We start from the raw sequence: 26473 nt of genomic DNA, 5'->3' as shown, positions 1-26473 counted from the left end.
TTGGTCTAAAATGATATCTGAAGCACTGAATATTGAATGAATGAATGAATACGAACGCGTTCATCATATAGTTTACGTCAATTTGAATGTTGACCAAAAAGTTTCGTGTCCAAAAATCTGCTGGAAAAGTTCTTGCTTCAGTTTTTTGGGATGTTCATGGAGTAATCATGATTGATTTTTTGGATAAGGGTAAAACAATAACTGGAGATTACTATTCGACATTACTGACTACTCTACGGTAAAAAATTAAAGAGAAAAGACGCGGAAAGCTATCCAAGGGTGTTTTGTTTTTGCAGGATAAGGCCTCTGCACACAAATATCATGTTGCCATGCAATAAAATTCGTGATTTAGAGTTTGAATTACTAGAACACCCCCCTTAGTCACCAGATTTGGTTCCTTCCGACTATCATTTCTTTCCTGACTGCAAAAAAGTTTAAAAGGTCATAAATTTTCTTCCAACGAGGAAGTAATAAAAGCTGTGGAGGTCTGGTTTGCAGAGCAAGAAAAAAAGGTCTAGAGGCGTTGCAGGTTCGCTGTAATAAATGTATCCAATTAAGAGTCGAATATGTTGAGTAATAAAATATTTTGACATTGAAATTTTGTTTAGTTCTATAGTATTCCAAGAATTTTTTGATATATCCTCTTACTATAAAATGAAGTAATGTTGTGTAATGTGTGGGGTCAGAAGATAGTCTAACAGATTTTATTAGATAGACCGTTCTTAATTTGATTTCAGTTGTGTTCTGGCTACTTTTGAGGTTATGTTGCAAACTATTATTAGGATTTTTGATGTGAATTCAAATTTTATGTGTTCTTCGTCATTTTTTGTATTTTCATTCCATGTCTATACTATTAAGTGCAAGTAATCTGTGATTAAATATATTTATTTCATTTTTAATGAAGACAATCTGTACTTGCCAATTAATTTGAAACACCTGTTAATTTCAAAACTGGAGAGAATCATTAATAAAGCTATTACATATGATTAACAATCCAAAAATGTAGCATGCCCTCTAGCACCTATTTCTTAAGAATAATATTCTGTAATACTTATTTATATTTTCACAGATAAATATTAGTTTGGACGAGTATACTAGGATGATGAACATATACCTTCAATCGAGGGAGAAGTCTGGTCAAGACGAATCAGTTCCAAAATTAGTCACATTCAAATTAGGTAAGATGACTATTTTAACAATGTGTGTTTCGAAAGCTATTCGTCTATTTTGTTTTAAAGTTTATCAATTTTTTCAGTACGTTTTTAATGAATATATAAAAAAGAAACTTCCTTGTTTAAAATATGATTTAACGACTGCAATAATTATACTCCAAAGTAAAAAAGTGACACTTTTCCATCGTAGTCCATGTAACTGACTTTTCGGTCTCTATTTTCCTCTACTTTTAGCGATCGAATTTAATTTAATAACTTTGTAAACTTGTCAAAGACCCATGGAAAATCAAAAAGTCTGATTATCATGACTGATTCGTCAGGATTCATAAATTTATTTTTGTATCCTTTGCATGAGAGTAAAGAAGATGGCGTAAGCGCGCAGTCCCAAACTTACAAAATCGAAATGGCACCATCAACACGTATTAAAAACAGATGTAAATCGCAAAATATATTACAGTTTAAAAACGCTGAGAAATACGCTTTTTATGAAACTATAACAAACTTATAACTGAGTGACACGTTTAGAGATCACCATTTTGAGAGAGTTAGGTAAATGAGAGAATGGAGAGTCCGCGCCGGATGCTATACAAGCTTTTCAAGAGACACGTACCGGATTTGTATACGGCGTCCATCTTATCGTAGAGAGACATTTCGAACTTATTAAGAAAATGGGGAAAGAAAAGAATAATAGAAAGGAAAGTCTCACTCTGTGAATCATTTTTGGCAATGGAAAAAATCATTCGGTGAGTCCCCAGACTTGGAATCAGACTCAGATCTATTCTTAGTTTGAAAATGTCATAGAAAGGAACCCTGCGCTTTTATAATAATGATATTTTCTTATCGGGCACGAAATATTGAATCCAAAAGACCATTTGACATTGTACTGTTAGTACAACATTTCAGAAATAGGAAGTGACGACGAACGACGATAGATGGCCTCGAAAAAATATCAGATTTAGAAGTAAAGTAGGATAAAGTAAAAAATTCTATTTTTGGAAATGTTTGAAAATTAGATATAAAAATTAGGAGATTAGAGAAGAACTAAGCTAAGTAACACAATAGGTCTCGGATTTAAGGGTTAACCGCGACAAATCTAGATCGAGATTGCCTTTACTAACCTAACCTAACTTATGACACTCTGTATATATATAGTGAATACGGGAAACTACGAAGTTACAAATATTTTAAAGCACTTTATAAGGTTGAATTTGTTCTCTTCCAAAGATATACAGCTTTTTAAATATTGTAAATACGACCTGTCGTCACCCTCTACGAATCGTTGTCTATATTAAATACAACAAATATCCACATTTTGAAGTATATCTGGAAAAAATCCATTTTTCAATTGACGTGTTTATTTCAAAGATAGTTACGGAAAGTAAAACCATTTGATAATAATATAATTTATTTAATACATCACACATTAAATAAATTGCAATAAATCAGAAAAAACTGTTTTAATCAGTGGTCTTCGCTTTCTATACAGGGTGTCTTATAAACAATGTCAGTTTCCAATTTTCACTTTGTTCATTGAATAATCATACAAAAAGAGAGCCTTAACATTCGAAGTGTAGCCCATCGTATTCAATAGTTTTAACCCAACGTTCAGCAAGCTCTTTGAGACCTTGCTAAAACCTAACCTAACAATATGCTGAAAAAATTGTCACGCTACATTTTCAACATCTCCTTTTCTTCCATAGATCTCAATAAATAGTGATCTGACAGACTAAATACTGGATGTGATAGGAGTTTATTACCACCAAGTTCTTCTATCTTATTCCGTGTAACAAATAAGACTATAAGAAGCCATTCGAACCCATACGAGAAGAAACAACAGGCCAAATATGGGCCAAGCTTAGCGCAAGGCTGTGCAACTTTGGCCCCGCTTGTATGTCTGGCTTGGCCCAGCCGTGGTAAATGTCTGGTATGACAACAGAGTGCCAGGCTCCGTTACTACTATTGGCCCAAGCAGCACTGCCAAGGCTTGTTGTCTTAACAGTGCCATGTGTGCTAATCAAGACTGAGCCAAGCTTTTAAGCCCTTATTGTTACAACCTTGGCTAAAGACTGGGATGATAACAGTTAAGAGGCTTGGTTGTTATCATTAGGGCCATTCTTGGTTCCCAGGCCTGAGCCGTGTTTGGTTGTTAAAGCTGAACATATGCTTACAAACGCGAAAAAACATATTTTCAAACTAAACGTATTGTTAAAACGTTTTACTTGGATTAGTAAAAATTGAAATATAGTATTGATGATGAAAATCGTAGTTACTGTAATTGTGAATTATCACTCTTCTTGACTATTATATGACTATTACTTGAGTATCCGTTTTGGTTCAAAAATTTCTTATACATTTTGAGGGACTTCATTATAGATCAGATCATCACTGTCATTTTTATTGTAAATAAATACATTGTCATAATAGTTTTATTAGCATAAAAATCATTATCACAAAGCGGTAAACCACATGGTTCTGAATCAGAAGAATCACTGTTGTCACTAACACAAATATTATTAATAGAATCCTTTCTTAAATTGGTTTCACTGACACCTGAATTATTTTCTTCGTATTCTTTATTTTGTTTAGCACTCGTCACTTCTTAACTCTTCGATATAAACTAGACATTGTTTATAAAGAATTGAATTATGAATTAACTTAGATAAATGAAAAACACTTATCGATGGTAGACATAAACATATTAAGCATGAATTTGGTGACTTAAGCTTCTCTGTTAACGTCGGTCACAATCGGATACTTTCGTGTATTTGGTAGTGGGAGATTTTTGTTAAAGAGTCTAGGTTACCCAGATCTGGCTCAATATTGAGTTCCCATAGAACGTTAGACTCACCAGTCTTGAGCCAAAGCTGGGAAATCACAGGCAAGGCCAAGGCTGGGTTACTCAAATCTGACCCAAGTTTTGGCTCCCATTGAATGGCCGAACTTAGGCTCGCTAGTCTTTAGCCAAAACTGGGAAACTACAGGCACGGCTAATGCTCGGCTGACCAGACCTAAGCCCAGGCTGACGTGCTAAACCTCGGCTATCCAGCACTGGCCCAGGCTTGGTCCCGTTATCAAAGTCTGGGGGCTCCTGTATGGGAAATGATTCACCACAATACAGACTCGAAGAGGTCCAATGAGCGGCTCAATTCCCACAGGAATGTATATTGATATTTAGATTTTCTACTACCAGTATTTTCATACCATTTTGTTCAATTATAGCGTCCATATGTTTATATTTTCTTCTACGCCATCTATCAAAGCCACATCTTGTTTCGACTCTAGATTTTTATTAACGGAAATAGCAAAAAAGTCATATAAATACTCAACTCGAGTACCATAAAAATTTATCGATAAATAATTTTTAGATGAGACGTTGTATATTTGGGTGGTGGTTATGGTAATGAGTGACCATCTTGTAGAGGTATTGTATAAAAGAGCCGACATTTGAAAATGCAGTTTACGACCCAGACAGGCGGCTTAAATTGTAAAGTAAACTGAATCTTCACTTGTGATTCTGACTGTATTTTATGCTCCTAACAAGATTCATAAGGATTTCAAGAAGATGAAGATCTTCTATTTCGTATTCTGTTTGTGTATATCATCTTTTAAAGATGTCTTCTTAAGAATACATTAAATAGGTTCAAAAAACCCAAATGCCGAAAAATTTATTATAATACAGAAAAAAAGTACGAAATTTTGTGGTCTATACAGGGAGTGAAATGTGTAAATAATAAAAAATATAAGTTTTGTTTTACAATTGAGAAACTGAACTGGAAACAATAAACTAAATACCTTGATTAACCCATTGACGGTCAAAAAATATCAAAAATAATATATTGTTCTAATTAAAAAATGTTTGAAAAATATTAAAATTAGTCACTTCTCAAAATAAATGATGTTGTGTATACGCATCAATGGCCTAAAGCGTTAAGAGTCTGCGTGTAAATAATCTATGCAACGTTCACCAATATTAATTGTTTTTTTTTCACCCACGTTATATTCTAGGAGAATCAGTCCCAATGATAACATTCCCAGTTAGATCAATACTCATTTCATTGGCTGGTTCTGATAGTACTGATTATTATCGCAATGGAATTATCATTCAGTTCCTTAAACTGTGAATCATAGAAGCCCCTTCCTGTTTTAATAGCAATTCTCTTGGTATCAACGGACAGTTACTTGTTCAGTTTTCACTAATCGTTCCTGTGGTGAAGAATCCGTGGGCTTTCACAAGAGACAACAGTTTGCAAGAAGCGAAGAGATATTATGATTTTCTACATTTTCCACATTTAACAAAAGCTCGAGAACTACACTTACGCCAAGTCCAAGATCAAATTTTTTTAGCTGCTCTCGCGTGAAGAACGAACTGGTAAAAGTATCCATTCGAACACCAAAAGTTTGAATCCAAAACGGACAGGCTTGCTCTTGATTTGTATCTCATCTCATCAATAGACAAACCAAGAGGAAAAATTATAAGCTGTACAGAAGTGGGTCAAAAAAGGAACGAATTTTTACGAATTTGTCAGTTGTCATTATCACTCAAATGTAGGATCCGCTTCATTGATTTGAATTCAATACGGCTCATACATTTTCTGACGATAACCATAGATTTGTCCTCATTTAAAGACACATATCAATCTGCGGTGATGTATGGTAACCCGATAAAAGTATGATTCCCAGAAACTTCTCGTGATAGATAGCAGTCATATCTGATGGTGATATGAACCTCGAAAGTCCCTGTTATGTTAATATTTTGGTAATTATTTGCAGGCACCTCTGCACAATCTTCCTCGTCTGTCAGTTGATCTACTTAATTCACTGTTGATTGTAACATCATCATATTTTTTTCCAAATATCCCACTTTATGGAAAAGTAGCTTGGAGCTTTAGTACGCTTTGACACACTTTCTAAATTTCACAGTATATGAAATTCGTTATCTGTTTATGCAAAAGCAGTCTCGTCGTCAGTAGCGTTTATATATCATCTTCATTCAGCTTCCAGAGAGCTCTCAATTTCTTTCTATTTCTGGCTGTTCCTGTAACCTCTTCATGTTAATTTTATCTGTTGGAGTTATTTATCGATATTCCTTCTTGAAGTTCTCTTTTTCTGCCTCTTTTTTTGTGTATAAGTTAATAATTGTCTGGTTGTGGTAGTTGCTGGTTTCCATTCATCTACATGTTTTACCATAAGGTATTTGAATGGAAATTTATCTTCCATCTTATAACAAAGTTTGCATTGGTCTGAAACAGTCTTAGGTTTGATATTCTTGAAGTACTTTATTTTTATTTTCATACTGTTTCTATTTAAACTGATTGGTGTTGAGCTACGAAAATGGTCCAGATGAACCTAGCCCAAGTAAAACGCTAAACTTTTTGATTTTTCTTTCCCTGTAATCTCCTTTCAGCTCCGTACACTTTTCCCGATGTTTAATAATTTCAATACCTTTTTTTAATTTGAATCTTCAAGCTCTTCAAAATAATCATTAACTGCCAAAATTAACTCTTCATTGTTGGAAAATCTTAACTATTTAACAGAAAAGATAATATGTTCAAACGTGGACAAACTCCTCTTCTGGGACCCACTTCGTACATTTCCCAACACTATTTCCGTACTTTCCAAAACTTTCGATGACAGTTTACACATTCGGCCGTTGATGCAAATACGCAACAACATAATTTATTATCTAATTAAGGGGAGAGAAGGGTATTGTAAGTAATGCATTTGTACGAAGAGGCAAGGGGGAATTTATTCAAATGAATTTCTACGAGGCTGCAAAAAATGTGTCCAAATATGAAGGCGTACTTCACAGTATTATTATTATCATGAAATTCCATTAATAATTGGTTTTAGTTTAATATTTAAGATTTATTATCAAAAAGTAAAATTGAAAAACCGTTTTAATATAGTATTACGAAGAAGTGCGAGAGGACAGGAAATGTATGTATTTTTTGTAACTTCGATGTAACTTCTTTTTAGAGTTGATTGATTTCTTTTTGACTGCCGCCGAAATAAAAAAAGGGTGATAAGCGAAATAATTAGAATTTCCAGTGACGCCATAAATATAACTTCGAAATGCGAAATTTTCTTACATATTAAGCACTTCTGAGTTAATTGTCAAAATGTTATGCTTGCCTCAGATGCAACAAGAATCTAGAACGATTTTGATATTATGAAAGGCTCTTTTCATTCCATTATGCCTGCTACCAATACCTATTTTTTCTTTGTACAATCTAATTATATGACTAACAATCAAAAATAATTAAATGTCTTCCTAAAATCACAATACAAACGGCAGCTAGCAATAGATTGCGATATTTTGTATGCTTTATTGCTTTTAATCAATATACAGATCGTCTTGCATGGTATTATACATTATTTTGCTTTGTCAAAATCAATCTCTACAAATTAGAATCGAAGTGGTTCTTAGTTTTTCGTGAGCGTGAATAGTAATTTGATAAAAAGATTGAATTAAAAAAATAATATATAACTAATAAATATTGTTTAGTTGTTAGAGCTGGGTACAAATACAGTCTAATAGCATTAACTATTGTTTGAGTTGGTTCCACGGAAATAAAACAAACACCGTATATCGTTTGTTGGTAAATTAAAAAAAAGAGAGAGCAGAAAGTGACATAAACAGTGTTGAAAAGGATATTTTTGTTTTATAAAATAACTTTTTCTAATTGCTGATAAAAACGCAATCATTATAAAAATAAACAGATTTCTATTTAAAATACATGGAGGTAATTATTTACAAGTTTTCAGTGGGTTTATTGATGAATGATAGTATATTTTCGACAGGAAACGTCATACTTGATGATGACGTATCCATGCGTGATCGATATATATGTAAGTATTAATATTTTAAACAGGATCGTATTCAGGACTACAATATATTAATTATCTGCCAAATATCATTTGTTTTCTGAAAATAACACTTTGGTTTCTTAGTTTGGTAACTTTATAAACGGTCCCCTCGTTTTTTGGTTCCAGAAAATCGAAAAATCATCCGATTTCTATTATTTTTTTTTAAATCTTCGTTTTTACGGCGGATTTAATAAAAAAAATATGGGAATGAAAAAAATAAAAGCTTTGGTTTCATGGCTTTAAATGTTCAAGAAAATGCACTCATTCACGTATAATTGTTGATAACTAGTTTCCAAATTCTCAAATGAAGTTGTTATATTTTTTTACATAATCTTCACAAAAAAAATGTAACAAATTTGAAAAAAATATATACAAAAATGTTGATTTATCATGTTTTTACAATTAAAAATAATATTAATTTCACTTAAAATTGATTCTTTCTTACATTTAATTGTTTGTACCTTTTTTATTAAGTAATCATTGAAGTTATATGAACAAAAACATTTTCAAAATCACTTATTGTAATCAAGCATACAATATTAAAAGCTAACTTTGAAAGATTACAAATTTTCACCATTAAAATAATGGTATCTCTAAATTTCTAGCACACCTCCCTAACCTAACCCAACCCAACCTAACCTAACCCAACCCAACCCAACCTAACCTAACCTAACCTAATCTAATCTAGCCAATATAAGTGTACATGACACAGCAATTCTTGCAAGACATACAGATCCTCAAACCATATCGAAGAATTTACACGCCCACCAGTGATAATAAACATCATTGGATTAATAATACGCACAGCATGGATGTTTTTTGGCACAAAAGCCTACTTTGGACGACCTCCAGGAAAGTCATCGTGTTGCGAAGTTTGACCACCATTGAAGATGGTGCTTCATCACCAAAAGTCGAAACGAGCTGATAGGCACTCTGCTGTTGGTTTAATCCTCGTCGATAATCATTGCATGAAAATTTTTGCGATTAAATTTTTGATGTTTCAAGTATCTGTAAACAACTCAAATAGCACTCGTACGACAACACAGTACGTTCGCCAATAGAAATGTCAAACTTGTGTTAGTGTTGCCATATCTCAAAATTCAACTAGTTTGTGCACGGTGTCGTGGTAACGAATTAACAAAAAATGACATAAATACTTCCAGTATATCTTGACGTGGTTTTTGTCCCGATAAGTTGAACTGTTGAAAAAAAAAATAAGTCCATAAAACATCACGTTGGATGGAAATCTTTCCCTCTAGCAGAAGCATACTTAGACGTTTGAGTAACAAAATTTTTAATTGTCCATTTTGTTCCAAACAAATTAAAATATCTGAAAAAATTGTTGAAACAACTCTTCAAGAAATAGTTAACGTTTCTGATCAACAGCGACATGGAAAATCTTCGGGAATTTATGTTTTTTATGATAAATAATCAATCAATAATCGATTTTGTTGGAAATAGATTCTCAGAAAAGTAATATTTCATGTTTATTTTGTGGATAATTTTGGCAATGAAAAAAATTTTTTTGAGAATACTCGTGATTAATATCTATATACCAAAATCAAAACTATGTTTCGTCTAATTCAACTACAAAAGGGTAAACTACACACCCTCCAATCCAGCACTTTTTATTTTAATTATTTTGTTATTCACTTTTTTATTATTTTTTTCTCGATCCGCTCCTGATAGGAATGCCAAGTATTTGGTGGGCGCCTCTGAATCGGGCGTTCTAAGAAAACAAATCAATTATGAAGGTGTTTTATACTAAAATAAGCGGTACGAATAATTTATTGGCTTTCTTGGAAAAACTGAAAATTTTTTAGTAATACAGTCACTTCCTAAACTTTGCAAAACTTTATATCAATCTATATCTCGTGAGAATCACCTAATTTCCGTAAAATAAACTTTTATTAAACACATAATAGACCAGTGATAAAGTATTTTGAAGTAGTAAAAAGAAGAAGAGAAAATACGAGGGTAGTATCATTTTTTGTTAAATAAACCTTCGTTATCATGACACCGTGCCGAAAATAGTTTCCGAAATACATATATATGTAAACTAATAGGAATGTAGCTACTTAAGTTTTAAAATATGGCAACACTGATATCAATATGTCAAATCTGACATAAAGTTCGAGATATTTTTAATAGTGAACATACTCAAAACGTGTTGTCATACTAGTACCGATCTATTACTTTCGACTTTCAATTATGAAACTCCATTTCCGAATTCAATTATAGTCGCACTCCGCTACAGAATGAATTTCGGTGAAGGTCGTTCAAAATCGGCCAGAAAACATTGATGTTGTGCGTAAACTGATATTACAACATCGTCGTATCATATACCGTGAGGTTTAGGCATATTTGGGCTCAATATTGCATGAATTTTGACTGTCAAGAAGATTTGTTCGCGGATACCGTATAATTTGACAATCGTGTAGTTTGGTGTAAGGAAATGCTGAAAAATTGAACAGCGGTGCTTTAAAAGCACGAATCATGGATCGATACATATGAACCCGAGACTAAACAAAAATCGACTGTATGGGTCTTTCAAGACGAGCCAAATCCTTAATTGTTCGCGCACGAAGCACTTCGAAGCAAATAATCGTTTGGTTTTTCCGAATAACTGAACACCGTTCCATTAGAGTAACGTGGAACAGTCAATTCTGAAAATAAATGACGAGGTTAACGCTTTTCCACAAGTGATGGTGCATTCAAATCACATTCGGAATGGAAAAAATGCTTGACAATTGGTTCAAACGCATGCAATGGAGAATATTTTGAAAAACAATAAAGACATATTCAATTATAAATATTTGTTTTTATTTGCCAATTTCAAAATTTAAATAGAAACACTCTCGTAGCAGGATGGATTCCATTGAAAAAAGAAGAGAATATATCAAAATTAGAAGGAAAAATGTTAACGAGCGATCTAAGGCCGAAGAAAGTGGAATGGAAAGAGTTTTTATGGGTAAAAAACGGTTTTCTCTCCATCTCCATTTGCGACAAAGCTACAAGTCATATGGGAAAATTTAGATAACTAACTTGGAGGTAACACAAAGATCTACAACTTTCTTTTTAACACTTTTATCTCAGATGACTCCATAATTTATGAAAACCCATTCAAAGAAAATATACCAGGGTAGCTATTTGAGTCCGTTGTGGCTCAATATGCTCAATGATATAGTTGTAACATCAAAGCTAACAGAAATACCAATAGTACAATATTCCATCTTGTCTACGTGTATCACATCGTGGTATACGCAGCAAATAAGCGTCAAATCCATTACGTTCTCCATATAACACATCCATTCTCCATTGATATACATATGGAGCTTGGATTGTCTAAGTACGAGACCCTATACATCAAGAAAAACATTGTCATAAACGGAAATGTGAAGATATCGAATAGACGATAGAAAACGGGAAAACCTACAAATATCTAGGATTTTAGTAGGCTAGGTTATTGGACTACAAGTAGGCAAAAGGTATAATTCAAAATTAAAATACAAATAGAGTCAAGTTGGAATTAAATGCAGGAACTTAGTCCAGGCAATCAACATCTATGTCACGCCTGTTTTAACGTACTCCTTTGGAATCCTGATATTGAGGAAAAAAGACCTAGGAGGTATTCAGAGGTTAAGACGAACAATGATGATAAATAACAAAAACCACCACCCGAAATCATCCATCATTAGAACAACATTACCCTGAAGAGATGGTCGAAGAAGGTTAAATTGATACCTATCTCTATTCTCACTACACTGTGCAAGTTCATTGTCTTCATCCGCCCATGTTATAAAGAATGCGATGTTTCTATTTATTTAAAGAAATTTATGAATTGAATAAATCTCATAAATCCACGCCACGCTTATCGCAGACTGTCTAGCAGGAATATTTAAAAGAAATTGTGTGCATACGCCATCCGAAAGCTTCGGCCAATAGAAATGCATTTATGTTTACGATTCGATGTTTTCATTGGTAAAGAGTGGAGATGATGAGTCCACGTGGACTGACTTTGTTAGAATGCGTATTCATGAAATATTCATTGTTTCTCGCAGAACTGTCTTCTGCAATTGATATACAAGAACCGTGCATAGCCGGAGACTGTGCAGAAAATATCTATAAACGCTCTCGATAACCGTTCCAAGTACGGACCCGACTAGCAGCTTGGAACAAACCTATTACCTTCCTTTTTTAATGGATTTTATCTTGCTACTATTTTTTTTTTTTTTCGTTATAGATCCTGGTCTATAAGAAGACATTTTATTTGTAGAATTTATATATTTCAAAACTTCAATAATTATTGTGAAAATCGAAATTATTCAATATAAACACTTCTTAATAATTAATCGAACATGAAATTGATACAAATAAATTAAAGAGGTGTTTTAACCACATACATTTAAATATCTTACGTAACATTCGAGATAATTAACATAAAATTCTTGTAAATCATTGAACGAAATTATAATTCAGTTCCTGCACGTTCATACCTACAAAGTTCAGAGGCGTAATTGATTTTTTTCATTGTTCTAAATAGTTTCTTAGTAACTTGTTAATAATTTTTTAAATAATCCGTTCCAACAGATACAAAACAAATTTTTATCTACTTAATAAGTATATTAATTACGTGCCTGGAAACACATAAACTTGTTAAGTTTAAAATCCTTCATGCATTTTATCACCTTTCAACACAAATAATCCCTAAAAGCATCCGGTTTTTTCTGTCAATATCAACTGTGTTATAATTATCCATAAAATTAGATTATAACAAACTAAAAATGAAATTAATAAGTTTCATTATCAAATAATCCAATTCCACAGCTAGCGGAAGTTATTAGTGTGTATATTTGTTTACAGTATTTTTTGTGTTTTTTTAAACACCCTTCTAAATATTTAAAAAATAAGTACAGGAATTATATAAAATGAAACCCCTAGCCAGTACAGTGCTTTGCTAGCATTCTTCGGAAGAAATGTTATTCAATATTCGTCGTAGTATCAGCGTTATGAACGTAAATTATGTTACAAACCAAAATATCAATATTTTTCCACATTTCAACATAGTCAACGTTAAAATTTAATCATTTATTAAGTTGCGACAGTCAATACGAAGTATTTCAATGGCATAAATTGAACCTGCTGTCCTATCAACCCATCAGCGACTGATTTGCTTCTTAAAATAATTACGTATTTAGTTATCTAATTTTTCAATTGTCAAATTTCTCACATGGTTCGGTAAATTCGTATTTTCTGTTTATTTGGGACAAAAAATATATATAAATTCAGTTTTTAAGATGTAAGAGCATAAGCTCCTTTTTATTCAAATCTATACTAACTACTCATTTTTCTTAAGTAGTTTCCATCTGTGCTCCCGTTCCGTTTCTCATTTCATATTTTTCCGCAGTTCTACAGCTACCATTTGTTTAACCAAACCTAAAGGATTTCAACAACTGGGAATTCAGTTGAGGGCTGCAACCATTCCGAATTTTATTGGATTATTCGAATGGAGTGGTTGATCGATAACAAATTAATTTCTTCAAAACTGGAATGATAGAATAAATAAATCAGTGCCATAATAAGTGAACGAAGGAATATCCAAATGTTTGTAGAAAAATGTAACAAGCCGATTGGCATGTTACAAAGTACATCAAGTTTATAAAAGTCGGACGTGTAAGCATTTTCTTCGTAAAAAAATTTCCACTCCACCACCACTTATTTAGAGAGATAGACTTAAACTGAAATTAAAAAAGCGCAGAATTTATATAAGAATTCGATTATCGTATACAAAGTGCCACTTAATTGGGTGAATTTCAAAAAATTTTGCTTGCTGAATGCCTATCGAAATGATTGGGCATTGACTTGTGACCTCCAGATTTTTGCATGGCCGGTTGATCCAGCCTGCAGTTCTTTATGGACATTTAGCCTCATAGCTACGAATTCAATCCAAGGGAGGAAGACCCACTAGGACTTCAAGGGTCCTATCATATTGCGAATCGCGATGAAATGGTCTTTGTCTATTCGCACTCTTATTTTCGCTTTCACCATACAGGGTCACCACACGATGGCCCTGTATATGAGCTTTGACTATTGAGGTATAAATCCAGTATAGGATCTTATGTGAATGACTCCATGTACAACCGAAGGCCCTTCTGCATGCCCAGGGGGGATATAGTGATGGACCTAAAATTCTTAAAATATTGTTCACGTGTTTCTTGAGGCGACCTGTACATATATATGTGCATATTTCATCAAAATGGTTTGCATATAAATCCGCTCTTTAATTATCATCTTATATTACAATTGATCTTGTGAAAATTGGTCTGATTTATTTTGCGGTTAACCCTTTGTGAGTGAAGTATGCCGCCTGTGGTGAATGTTAATCCGGTGGACCGGAATCAGTTTTAATATAAAACCAATGATCGAGTCGAAATATACAAAAAAAAGTTCACCTAAATTCTTACCTTGCCTTAGGCTGTGGCTCAGTACACGGATGTATATCAGCTTCATCACGTCACGCTGATTACTCACCACAGTCTAACCCTAATTTAACAATAACTGGGGTTATTATGCTATAAGGATTTCTCGTGACTGCAAGTCCCCTTTTCTGCGAAATCACATATTATTCGGGTTAAGTGAGGAGCTAGCTTATCAACACGGAATTATTCATTTCATACAAGGAAAAAATATTATATATATATATATATATATATATATATATATATATATATATATCCAAGGCTATAAAATATTTCCTTGAATCCTATTATCATAATAAAGATATTTTATTCTGTAATTGGTACCGGCAGAAAATAGTGAATATGAAGTGGAATGAGGAATATATTCTGAATAGCTGTTGGGTTAAGTGTAACCTTTCACATTAACCTTCCTTCATATTAATCCGATCCTTATTTATCTATAAAATATCTATAAATTCGGTTAATGAATTTTAATAGCAATTATTTCTACTGCATATATTTCAATACATCTTGTTACAAACAAGTCCGCGATATGAGTCGTGGAGCCAGTCCTGTCCGGTTGCAGTGGAACTCTAAAATTCGGCGGCACGATATACGTTTGATATACCCGGAATTCGTTTGATGTTTGTTTTTATATAGCAGGCGATTCACTTACATTGTTTCTTTTGAACTAATTCCTAGGAAGGTCTATTTATTTGTTTTTGTTTCATTATTTTCCAGAATTTTTGAGAACTTCATTTGCATATATAAACGAGTTCATTTAACGCAGTTTATTTTAACCCTATAACTTAAAATCATATAAAAACGTGTATTGCTAAGACCCTATTGAAAAGAAAATTTTAAAACAGCAGTAGTGGTGAAGAAAATATATGGAATTTAAGAGGAAGACACAGTTAATGAGTGAAGGGCACAGCGTTGGTTTAATCGCTTCAATAGTGGAGATTTGCTTCTTAATTAGGTCGTCCACCTGCTTGGGATATTGAAGTTACAATGGAAGTAACCTAGTACCAGCATTCACCGATTATCGGACTTCCTCGAACCATCTTAATATTCTAAAGAATATACTACCGAAAGATGATTGTTTTATTAGACGCATTATTACTTGCGATGGAAAATGGATTTATCTAAACAACCCAAACATGAAAAATCAGTTATTTTACAAAGAAAAATTACCAGAACCCGTCGATTCAAGCGTAAAAGTCTTATTGTATGTTTGATGGCTTAGTATACATCGAAACCCATTCAGATGATCTAGGTATCAATGCCGAGGTATAAAGTGGACAGTTGATGCGAATGTATGAGGTTGTATCTGATAAATATCCAGGTTTAATTAACCGAAAACTGATTCTCTTACAACACGACAAACTGTGAAAGTAACAGGGAATAAGATCGAAGAAGTTGGTGGTACAAACTCCTTCTATATCTACCATTTAGTTCGTGCCTTGCACTTTTAGATTACTATTTATTCAGATCCAAGTTGAAATATGATTCCAAAGCTTTACCAAGGTCTCAAAGAGCTTATCGAACCTTAGACTGGAACTATAGAATACGATGGGCTATACTTCGAATATTAAGACTTTTTTATGGTTATCTGATAAACAAAATGACCATTGGGAACAGACATGATTTAGACATTATTTGAAAAGTATTTACGGCAGTGTAAGAGAGGAAAAGAAGCAATTTAAGGAGAAGAAGAATGAATGCTGAGCTGAAAGAAATATATAACGATCCTAATATAGTCAAAGCCCAAAAAGTTTGAGACATGTGTGCAAAAAATTAACAGAATTTCTAAGAGAATACAAATGGTGGGAGAGGGAATTAGAAGAAGAAGAAACAGGCCGAAAAAGAAATGGATAGGAAAGGTAACATCGGATTTGAGACGAGTTGGAGTAACTGAGTGGACAGAAAAAATAGAGCATAGAAACGGATGGAGAGTTATAGTGAAAAGAGTAGAGGAGAGAGAACAAAACAGAGCTTGAAGATATTGAAATTCATATTTTTTTAAATAAATTGTAGCCAGATTTATTGGACATTTTCATAATCCAACCATATTTTCGAGCTTGTAGGTGTCCTCTTCGACAATTCTCAATTTGATCCCATACGTTTCCTATCATGGACTAAATCCATTCGTTTTTGAACACATTGTATATACAATTTGAAATTATTTACAGTTGAGTTCCTGTTTGGGTTCACCAATGATATAAAACATCCTTAAAATGACGTTAATTTATACGGATCGACATGTGATTGTGGTTTTTCCTTAAAACTACTCGTGTGTTATAATCCGTTATATCTCAATTATATTTCACTGGTACATGATTAGTGGATTATGTCATAATTTTGCGGTGTCATTCTAATCTTATTACATTGCAATTTAATAATAATAGATTTTTGTATTTTGTGTATTTTGTTTGACAAAACGATTGGGAAAATTTTGAAAAATAGGCAATAGGCAATAAAATAAAAACTTTGATAAGAAATGACTAAATTTTGTAATTCGTTACCAAATTTGTGCTTTACCTAAATTTGATGTCTTTAATCAAAATAAAGTCTTTGGACAGATGTATGATGATTTTTGGTTACCAGTGGTGTTCAAAATAAACTTTTAACTAATACATTAATATAATTCAAGAACATATCAATATGAATGTGAAAGAGTTGCATTATACTGTGGAGTGATAATTTTTTTATTGTAAACAAACTAAGAAAGCGACATCTGTACATAAAATATCACCATCACTACAAATTCGCTTGTTGGGTGTTAATGCTGGCAGCAACATGTCCTGGCATAGCCATATGGTCAAATTCGGAAAATCTTGGATCCCTCTTCAAGATCAAAAAGTTATATAATCTGCAACAGCTTCTAATCCTCTACAAGGCCCATATTCCTCCATATATAGAGTACAGAAGAGAGCAATACGTCTTATAACCGATATTGAGTTGACCAGAAACTTGGACATCTTAGAACATAGAAGAAAGGTCGCTGATCTGACTCTGCTTTACCGATACTACCACGGCAGATATTCCTTCGAGCTGTCCAACATAATACCGGCTACTCAACAGGGAGACGTGGCTCACGAACACCGAATTCGGCTTCAGAAGTCTAGAACGTCAATTTACCAGTACTCGTTTGTTTGGAGAAGTGCAAGCTTATGAAGTTAGCTACCAAGGCACATCTTTTTCGAATACCACAACCTACAGAATTTCAAGGTCAATATCCACACAAACATCCACACGACGGGCACCACTCGAATGGATAACCTTCTTGTGCTTGCTTTTTATATAAGAAAATATTTGCCTGTTAGTCGACCTGGGTGTGAACCCGGACAAAATTTAAAATTTTAGGGAGTGTGACTTGTCGGAAGGCAACATTCGAATCAGTTGTTAAACCGTGGGTCTCTTGTATCTGTTATAAACGGAGTACACAATACAGAAAATGGACATGGCACAAGAACTTATTCCAACTATGATGCTTCTTTTGGTATGGCTTTCATCTCTGTCGTCTACTTTCTCAATGTAAGGAGTAAGATTTATATTTAATGACAGACACCATTTCATTGAACTAGCTATACTAGCACACTAATAAGTCAGGTAGAGAACATTAGATTTCGATCTTAATATTTATTTCTCGTTAAATTCCTAGTAATCTATATAAACCCTATAGTATAATATTTACCCTACTCAACCCTACTAATAAATCTCATTCATATAAGGCGATGATAATGCAACACGTTGAAGAATATGGGACGAAAAATAATACAACGCGCCCATAATTGACTCAGCGTGTTTCCAATCTAAATTTATATCGAAATTTTTTGAAAAAAAATCACCGCCCAAAAATTATCAATATTTCAGCAGTCGCATCAATTTGAATCTCGATATTGATAATGAATAGGTTAATTATAAATTAAAATTTAAGGGGTTCATGGTAGTAAATTTAAGTTTATGGGAATATACAGTGAAATCTGTTTAACTGGTCCCTGGATATGTGAGTAATTGATAGACAATTATAATGAGATCCCTGCACTTTTGTAATTTTGCAATCTTGTTTAATTAAGAGTGGAGAGTCGCGATACAAACTGCGGATGGAGTTTATTTAAAATGCTTTCTCAGTCTATAGACTAGACGAAAATGTTAAAATTATATCCTGAACTTGAATAGATATGAATTAATTAGCTACGAAGTAAAAACATGTCAATGACTAAGAAAAATTTGCAATTAAACTTCGAATTCATAATTTTTCCGATAGTAATAAATAGTTGGCGGTCTTTAACGCAAAAAACAATACAATGCTGATAACGTTTTAATGCTGATGAATCGGACTTCACTATCACGTTCAAAGATTTGCCTTATTTTGGTGGTGAATAAAGCAAAGATAGGATCAGTGTGCTTGTAGGTGCAAATATGTCTGGAATTAATAAAAGTATTGGAGAAACACAAAATCTAAGATACTCGTACGTCAAAAGTTTTGGCAGCAGTTAAATACTAGATTACTGCTGCTTGTTTTAGCAACTGATGTAACCATCCCTTTGAGGATCCTATGCATATGGCCGATGATATTATATCTGAATTCTTAGAAATACAATAAAAAGAAAAAAAAGGCTATAAAACTAGCGAAGAAAAAAAAAATTAGGATGATTAATATATGGCATAACGTCCTCTATCGTTAATATCTTCTTCCTTATTCTTTCTGAAGACTGTTGATAAGTGAAACCTTCTGACATGTAAATAGAATCAAGTGCAGCTTAAGGTTTATTCATTACTCTCTATACGTACGGTTTCACTTAACACAAGTTTTGCCATATATTCTATTGATCTATTTATCAATTCTATTTATTCAAATCATCAAGCATAATCTAACATCGTAGACACGGACTACTATTAGTACAAAGTATTGTTGTCAAAATCGATGGTGTTGTGTTTTCGTAAAGTCCCATACATGCTGTATACCCTGTAGTCTTCTTCTACTTCTACCCACAGTTTGACGAAATTGTCAGCATTTTGTGTTGGTTTACTGTTCACAGCCTACGAACACCAGAATAAGGAATTTTTTATATTTTAAGCATTTCACTATGAGCGTTTTGATGACTTGTAAATGATCGTTTTCTAAATCCACTTGGTTCTCGACGCTCCTAAAGATCCAATTTAGATCTTAACCTGTTTGTGATAATACGCATAAACTTCTTTGGGAAACTTATGGGTCAGTAGTTGGCTAAGTATGTGATATCAACCTTTTTATGCATTATCACTACTATTCCTCGATCCCATTGTAATTTATAAGCAAAACTAGCAGAGGTCTCGATGGAAAGAAGGAGCTTCGCCCTTTATAGCCTCGATAACCACCTCCTAAGCAGTTTGATATCTAATTCAGCTTACATGTTTTATTTAACATTGATGCGGATTGACACGTTATAAACGTGTATTTCTTGAAGGCTTTCTGACTTGTAAATTGACTTTTCACAATCTGTGCAAGTATTAAAATGTTTTGAATCCAGTGGAGATTTGAAACAAATTCAGAAGCTTCCAGAGTTACATTTCTACGTGCACGTATCGTTAATAAGCTCTTGTTTTGGGGTATTTAGTCGTTGTAGGTTCAGTCTCTGAAGACGATAACTTGATTATCAAAACGCGCGTCAGACAGTGTAGTGGTGAGTGTTGGTGTAGTGGTAGTATATACAGTTTAGTGTGAATATCACCAGTAATTCCAAAAATTCCAATTTAATTAACATTTGCTCTTCATCTTGAATTGTTCTAAGCAATACATGCTTTTCACTTTAAAAACTTTGGAAGGGCAGCTTTTTTCCTTTTATTATTTTAGTTTTATTATGAGAAAATTTAACCGTAAGGATTGGTGAGTAAAGAATATGTGTATCGAAACATCTATAGACTTTTTAATGTCTATATGTACCGGGTGTCCTAATAAGAATGGCCATATCTCGGGAACCGTTTATAGTACAGATTCGGGAAAAAAATTTATGACAAAAGTGACCTCGAGAAAAACCTGGAAATTATTCACAGAGTTGTAGGTCCACCCCTAGAGGGAGTAATTAAATACCAAAAATTATAAAATGAATATTAATAATGGATAGCTAGATTTAAAAAATTAATTAAACAGCGCCCTCTATCGTATACGTTACACATTACGATGTTTCGAAATTATAACTCTTACATTGGTAGAAAGGAGCTCTCTTCAAAAAGACTAAGTTTGCATAGATAGATTAAGTAGAACTGGACTTACAGGCGTTTTTTCATAATAAAGTTCCCGCTTCCCCCCACCTCTTATTTGAAGAGATAGACTAAAACTTGTAAAATCAAATATACGGTGAATTTCTTGAAGAATACGATAATCATAGTTTAAATGCATCTTAATTAAGCAAAATTTGTAAATTATTCATTTTATAATTTTTGGTATTTAATTACGCCCTCTGGCGGTGGACCTACAACTCTGTAAATAATTTCCAGGTTTTCCTCGAGGTCACTTTTGTTATAAATTTTTTTTTCCGAAACTGTACTATAAACGGTTCCCGAAATATGGCCGAGAGCCATTCTTATTGGGACACCCGGTACATAATAAAATTTCAACCTCTTTATATGATACATTTCAACCCTCTATACTAAGAAAAGTGTCTATTTGAGAAACTGGGTAAATTATTAGGTTTATAAAAGTAAATAAAAGATTTTATATTCTTCAATATCGTTAAAGTTGTAGAAAACACGAAATTGTTTAAAAATAGTATGACTCGTGAGAAGAGAATTCCTAATATCCGTTGAAGTATGTGGCTTACCAAAACATCAATATTTTGTGTAATAATTGTAAGTGCTGTCGAGTTTCCCCACATGCAGTTGTTATTTATTTTTGAAAAACTGAGGCTAAAATTATATCAGAAATTATATTTTTAATCGAGATTAGTACGTAGGCTGCACTATAAATAGCCATATCTAGTGTTTGCTCAGGGACGTAGTACAAGCCAATACACAAGCAAGTGTTAAACATATACTTATGTCTACCATTCTATTTCTGGGCAGTCAAAAATCTATAAGTATTAGTAGAATGATTTACTATTTTGTTTTATCGATTCCTTGTATCAATTCATAAAAATGTAAGTTTTTCTATAATGTTCTTTTCAATAAAAACACTTAAAAAACGAAATATGATAGATTACCTTAATATATGAGGGACGTAATATAGAAGACGTCATCTGAAAGTTGTTCGTTCTGTATTCATTTACATACCGAAAGTTGCGTTTTGAGTGTTCCATGTAGTGAAAGTGACTGCAAAACAATTTCGGGACGCTCTGAAGTAGACAACTTTAACTTTCTCAAATATGACTCTAGCCACTTCATTGTTGACAGTTTCACTTCGATGATTTTGCGTAACTTTCTTCCACCACAAATACGAATCAATCAACAAATTCTTTCGAAGACAAAAACACATCTACAAATTGTATCGGAATCACAAACACATCTACAGAGAATCCATCAACATCTAGTAGAGATATACATATTCCATCTGTATACAATCCAATATAATTAATATTGACATGGCAAATATCGTTAAGTACATTATATTGTTCAATAAATGAAATGTTTATAATTCTTTATTATTTATTTTCTTTCTTTATTATTTTCTTTCTGTATTATTTTCTTACTGTATTATTTATTTCTTTGTGTACGCCGCGGCTGAAATACTACTTTGTTGGACTCGTCTATTGATCGCCTCGCTTCGCTCGTCTCGCAATTTCCAGACTCGTTCAACAAAGTAACACTTTCAGTCCTTTGCATACAAATAGCTATTCTTTATGTTCACCAAGTACATCCATGCACTTTTAAATCAAAATTACCTTTACTTAAAATCTTATGTTGATAACTTGATCTTTCTCATCCTCTGTCGTGAAATGTCGACCACGTTCGGTATACGAATTCGTGCATCGAGCGCATGGTGATTTGAGCGCACAAATTCTATAAGATGGTGCATCGAGCGCACATTTGCAGTTATAAACTTAACCTAACCTAACTTAATTTAACCTAACCTAACCATTCTTAAATTATAACACTTTTTGTGGAGAATTCAAAATACGCAATTTTTTAATTATTTTGAACCTAATACCGAAAATGCACTCATTCTTAGAAAAAATAATTTTTTCTATCAATATTTTATATAATATTGAACATTTGCTCATTTTGAAAAATCTTAGATGTTGCTGATGGTTTTTCGTTTTGTCTTAATGATAATAATTATTCAAAAGTTTGTACGTTTGCCCATCTCTGAAACTCACTTCGGCAAATGAAATTTTCTTGTGCCCTCGTTGAACGATCCTTTGAATTCGACACAGGTAGTGTGCGCTAGATGCACGAAATGTTTTCTAAATGTGCCTCTATGCACGTGCGCTCCTCGCACCCCACCGGTTATACCACAGTTGCTTCTAAAGTACTTTCACCATCAATTGCACGTTATAACTGTTGAAGACTTTGTTGTTTGCTTAAAACTGTCCTCAAATCACAACAGATCATACCGCGCACAACAATATTTTGATGACAAATTGGCGATACTACTATTTACTATGTAGTAGCAGAGAAACTACTGTAGCCTGACCTTACTTGGTTCAATGGACCTATTAAATTGCAATGGATCGAGATAGACAAATAAGATAAGAGAGGTTGTCTAATAAATAATGTCGATTGCCAATAATTTTAGCCCAACGTTCAGCAAGCTCTTTGAGACCTTCGTAAAACCATTCTTTGGTCTTGGATGCAAAAAATTGAATTTTCAACATCACCTTTCGATTCAATTTTTTCCCAAGCAAGAATTTCGCTTGAACAAACCTGGATATTTCTCCGATAAAACCTCATACATTCGCATCTGCTATCCACTATATGCCTCGGCATGGATAGCTCGATCATCGAAGTATACTAAACCACCAAACATACAACAAGACTATCCGCTAGAATCGAGCTCTCTTTCTGACGGGTTCTGGTAATTGTCTTTCTCAAACCACTGATTTTCCATGATCGGCTCAACTTTGAAGCCATTGTCAAGAGAGGGATGGGATCTGCCTACTCCACGTAACGAATCACCCCTTTTTTGGTTGATTCCAAGAACTCAATCTGCCTACTCCTTGGAGTTTCACCGATAAAAACTGAAAAAAAGTGATTAAAAGAGAAACCATAGTATTTTATCATTATATTTTTACAGCTTCCATTTCCTTGGTGAAATTTCAAGGAGTAGGTAGATTGAGTTCTTGGAATCAACCAAAAAGAGGTGATTCGTTGTGTGGAGTACGAAATCTGGTAACTTCTTATCAAAGGACGAATAACTACTTTATCTCCATCCCTCTTTTTATAATGGTGAGAGCCGAGACGTTAAGAATTTTCAACATTCCAACGCAATTCAACCCGTGAACTTAGTTCTGTTGACCATAATCCTGATCTCAGAAAATTTTCCGAACAGAAAAAAGAGGTTCAATTCAGGATAATAATATTAAATTATCACTTATTTTGGAAAAAATCAACGACCAAAAAAACAGCTTTCTACAATTTTATCACAAATTTTAAAGTCAAAATCGACAGATATAAACATAAATAAAAAAATTTTTTTTTCGATATAAATGAGTTCATCTACCGCAATCTCAAGAATACTCATTACTAATTCTAAGTATTATGAAAATAGTAGGTAATTCTCACGTAGTTCATCTCTTAAAATATGAATCAGTTATTCGAAGATTTCAAAGAATGACTCAGAAGTTCAATTCGATAAGCATAATCGCTGTGTTACGTAGATACTTTTGGAAAGCACCAATACAAAGTGTTTCCATAGATACGTGAAATAATAAAAATAGTATAACTAAATAATCGCTACTCTAATTTATGTAACCGTATAAACAAGAACTTGAAATGTTGAAATCTATCTTTGAAGGCTACAAGTGGTAAAATTGAGAATGAGTCAGTTAAGGATAAGTAGGGACGTCCTTTGATTTGAATTCCAAGAGGAATATCGATTTTTAATTGATTCGGACGAAGATATTTCAGGTAAACGAAAAGGTAGTCCGAGTACATAATACAATTCGTGACGAATTCATTAAGAGTTTTACCTGGTATTTAGTACCTAATCCACTTTGTAAAGTAGGAAAATCCAAAAATTTGAACCTAGAATTTCTAGATCCTCTAGACCACATTTTATTATAAGATACGGACTGAATAATATACAATAGAGAAATGAATTTTGAAAATTGGCGGAAGCCGTAATTTGTAAAATTTTATATAACATAATAATGCACAATTGCAATTGCTTAGGTAAGGTTAGGCTTGTCAAATAAAATAACAGAATATTACTTTGTGAAGCAGGTCTTATAGATACAGAATTTAATATTTTTTCTCGTTTTTTTATGTGTTTAGAATGTAAAATATTTTTTACTGAAATATATATTTTATTTTTGTTTTTCATTTCATAATAAAAATTCCTAGCTGCATAATCTTGTTGTCTAATCTTCATGACAACCACGATCACGAGTTTGAACATTGTAACAATAGCAGGTAGTTGGCGCATGCCCAAAATAACTGATTTGGGAATATAGATATCTGGAAAATGGTCCGACAGCATCCTTTTTCATTATTACAACGTGCTGTGCCCCAATTCGCGAATTTTTGACCGCAAAATGTTGTCATCGGTGGTATGCGTGCATTGCAAACCAAATGTAGTACTTTGAAAGATATTAATTACCTTTTATTATTTTGAAGTGGGGTCCAATCAATTTTTGGTTATAAATAAATATCATAATTCACACAAATTTTGCAAATTAGAAAAAAATTTTTAGGTTAGATTATGATCGCCTTTCTTCATGATTTCTTTGAAACGTTGCGTTGTGTGAATTTCACAACGATTTAATGAGTGTATAAAAATTGGTTAATAAAAATAATACGAGTAATAATATGATTTTTTATCAATCAAAAATGTGGTGATATTCTTGTTTTCAAACTTAGCTCTTATTTTTATGTTAAACGTAGAGGTAAATTAAACAAAAAATTATTGAAAATATTAATTTTTCGAGTTCTTATGACTAAAAATAGCGTAGACCTCCGTTAAAAACATTCGCCGCCTTTTGTTTTGTTCATAAACACCTCGTAATTTAGCCCCTTCACCTACAGCACTGTACTTTAGTGATTACATAAATATACGCATATCGTGTTTTCATTCTGAACTAAATAAAACAAATCCAAATCCTGTGTTGTGGAAGTCCTACTAATAAACCATTGTAAAAACATTAACGACCTAAATTCAAAGTGATATTTTTGTTTGCGAGACGAAACCACACACAGATACTTTTGAAATATACGGGGTGTTACTGCCGCACAACCCGTATTGACTTCTCCCATCGTTAAAGTATACCAACTACATGATTTTCTAAAGCTAATCTTTCGAATAACCCTGTAAAATATTTTACAAGCATGTTTTATTTAGTGGGTGTGTATGGCGTGAACCTACTGGAACCGTCATATGCCTTGAATCTGCCATACAAAATACAAATGTTATGTTAATGGATTTTTTGTCTAAAAAAATATGTAGGGGAACCGAAAATCATTAAAAACACATATCAGAAACTCGGATACACCATAAACCATAAAGTTTTTATGGATCGTGTTCTTCGAAACAGCGCAGTTACCTTACAAAAAAATGAAGAATTGAGCGTTGGATTTCATGTACACATGTAGGTCGGTTTCACTTACTAATAGTCGTTTCTAAGAATTTCCTAACAACTTGATTTATTCAAAAGTAATCACGGTTTGTACTCCTTCAATCCATCAATTTTTTTTTCTAATAAATATCGTGCCGATGCATTAAAAAACTCCAACGATATCTTATAATACTTATACTATTACTTGAAGGAATTTTTTAATTATATATCATCAATACTTTGAGGTTATATTAAGAAATGAGCTATTGTTTAATTTTGTTCAAAT

At 33.0% G+C, this 26473-nt stretch overlaps 1 protein-coding gene across 1 annotated transcript in view; it reads left to right on the top strand.

The window, feature by feature from the left end:
- LOC130894804 (univin-like) overlaps positions 1–26473 on the top strand; it is a 38295-nt gene that overhangs the window by 5155 nt on the left and 6667 nt on the right. The window contains exon 2 of the mRNA XM_057801798.1: positions 1070–1178. Coding sequence (XP_057657781.1) covers positions 1070–1178 — 109 coding nt within the window. The remainder of the gene's footprint in view (positions 1–1069; positions 1179–26473) is intronic.

Source organism: Diorhabda carinulata, chromosome 1, assembly GCF_026250575.1.
Source record: "Diorhabda carinulata isolate Delta chromosome 1, icDioCari1.1, whole genome shotgun sequence".
NCBI classification, from domain to species: domain Eukaryota; kingdom Metazoa; phylum Arthropoda; class Insecta; order Coleoptera; family Chrysomelidae; genus Diorhabda; species Diorhabda carinulata.
This window is presented reverse-complemented; position numbering and strand designations above follow the sequence as displayed.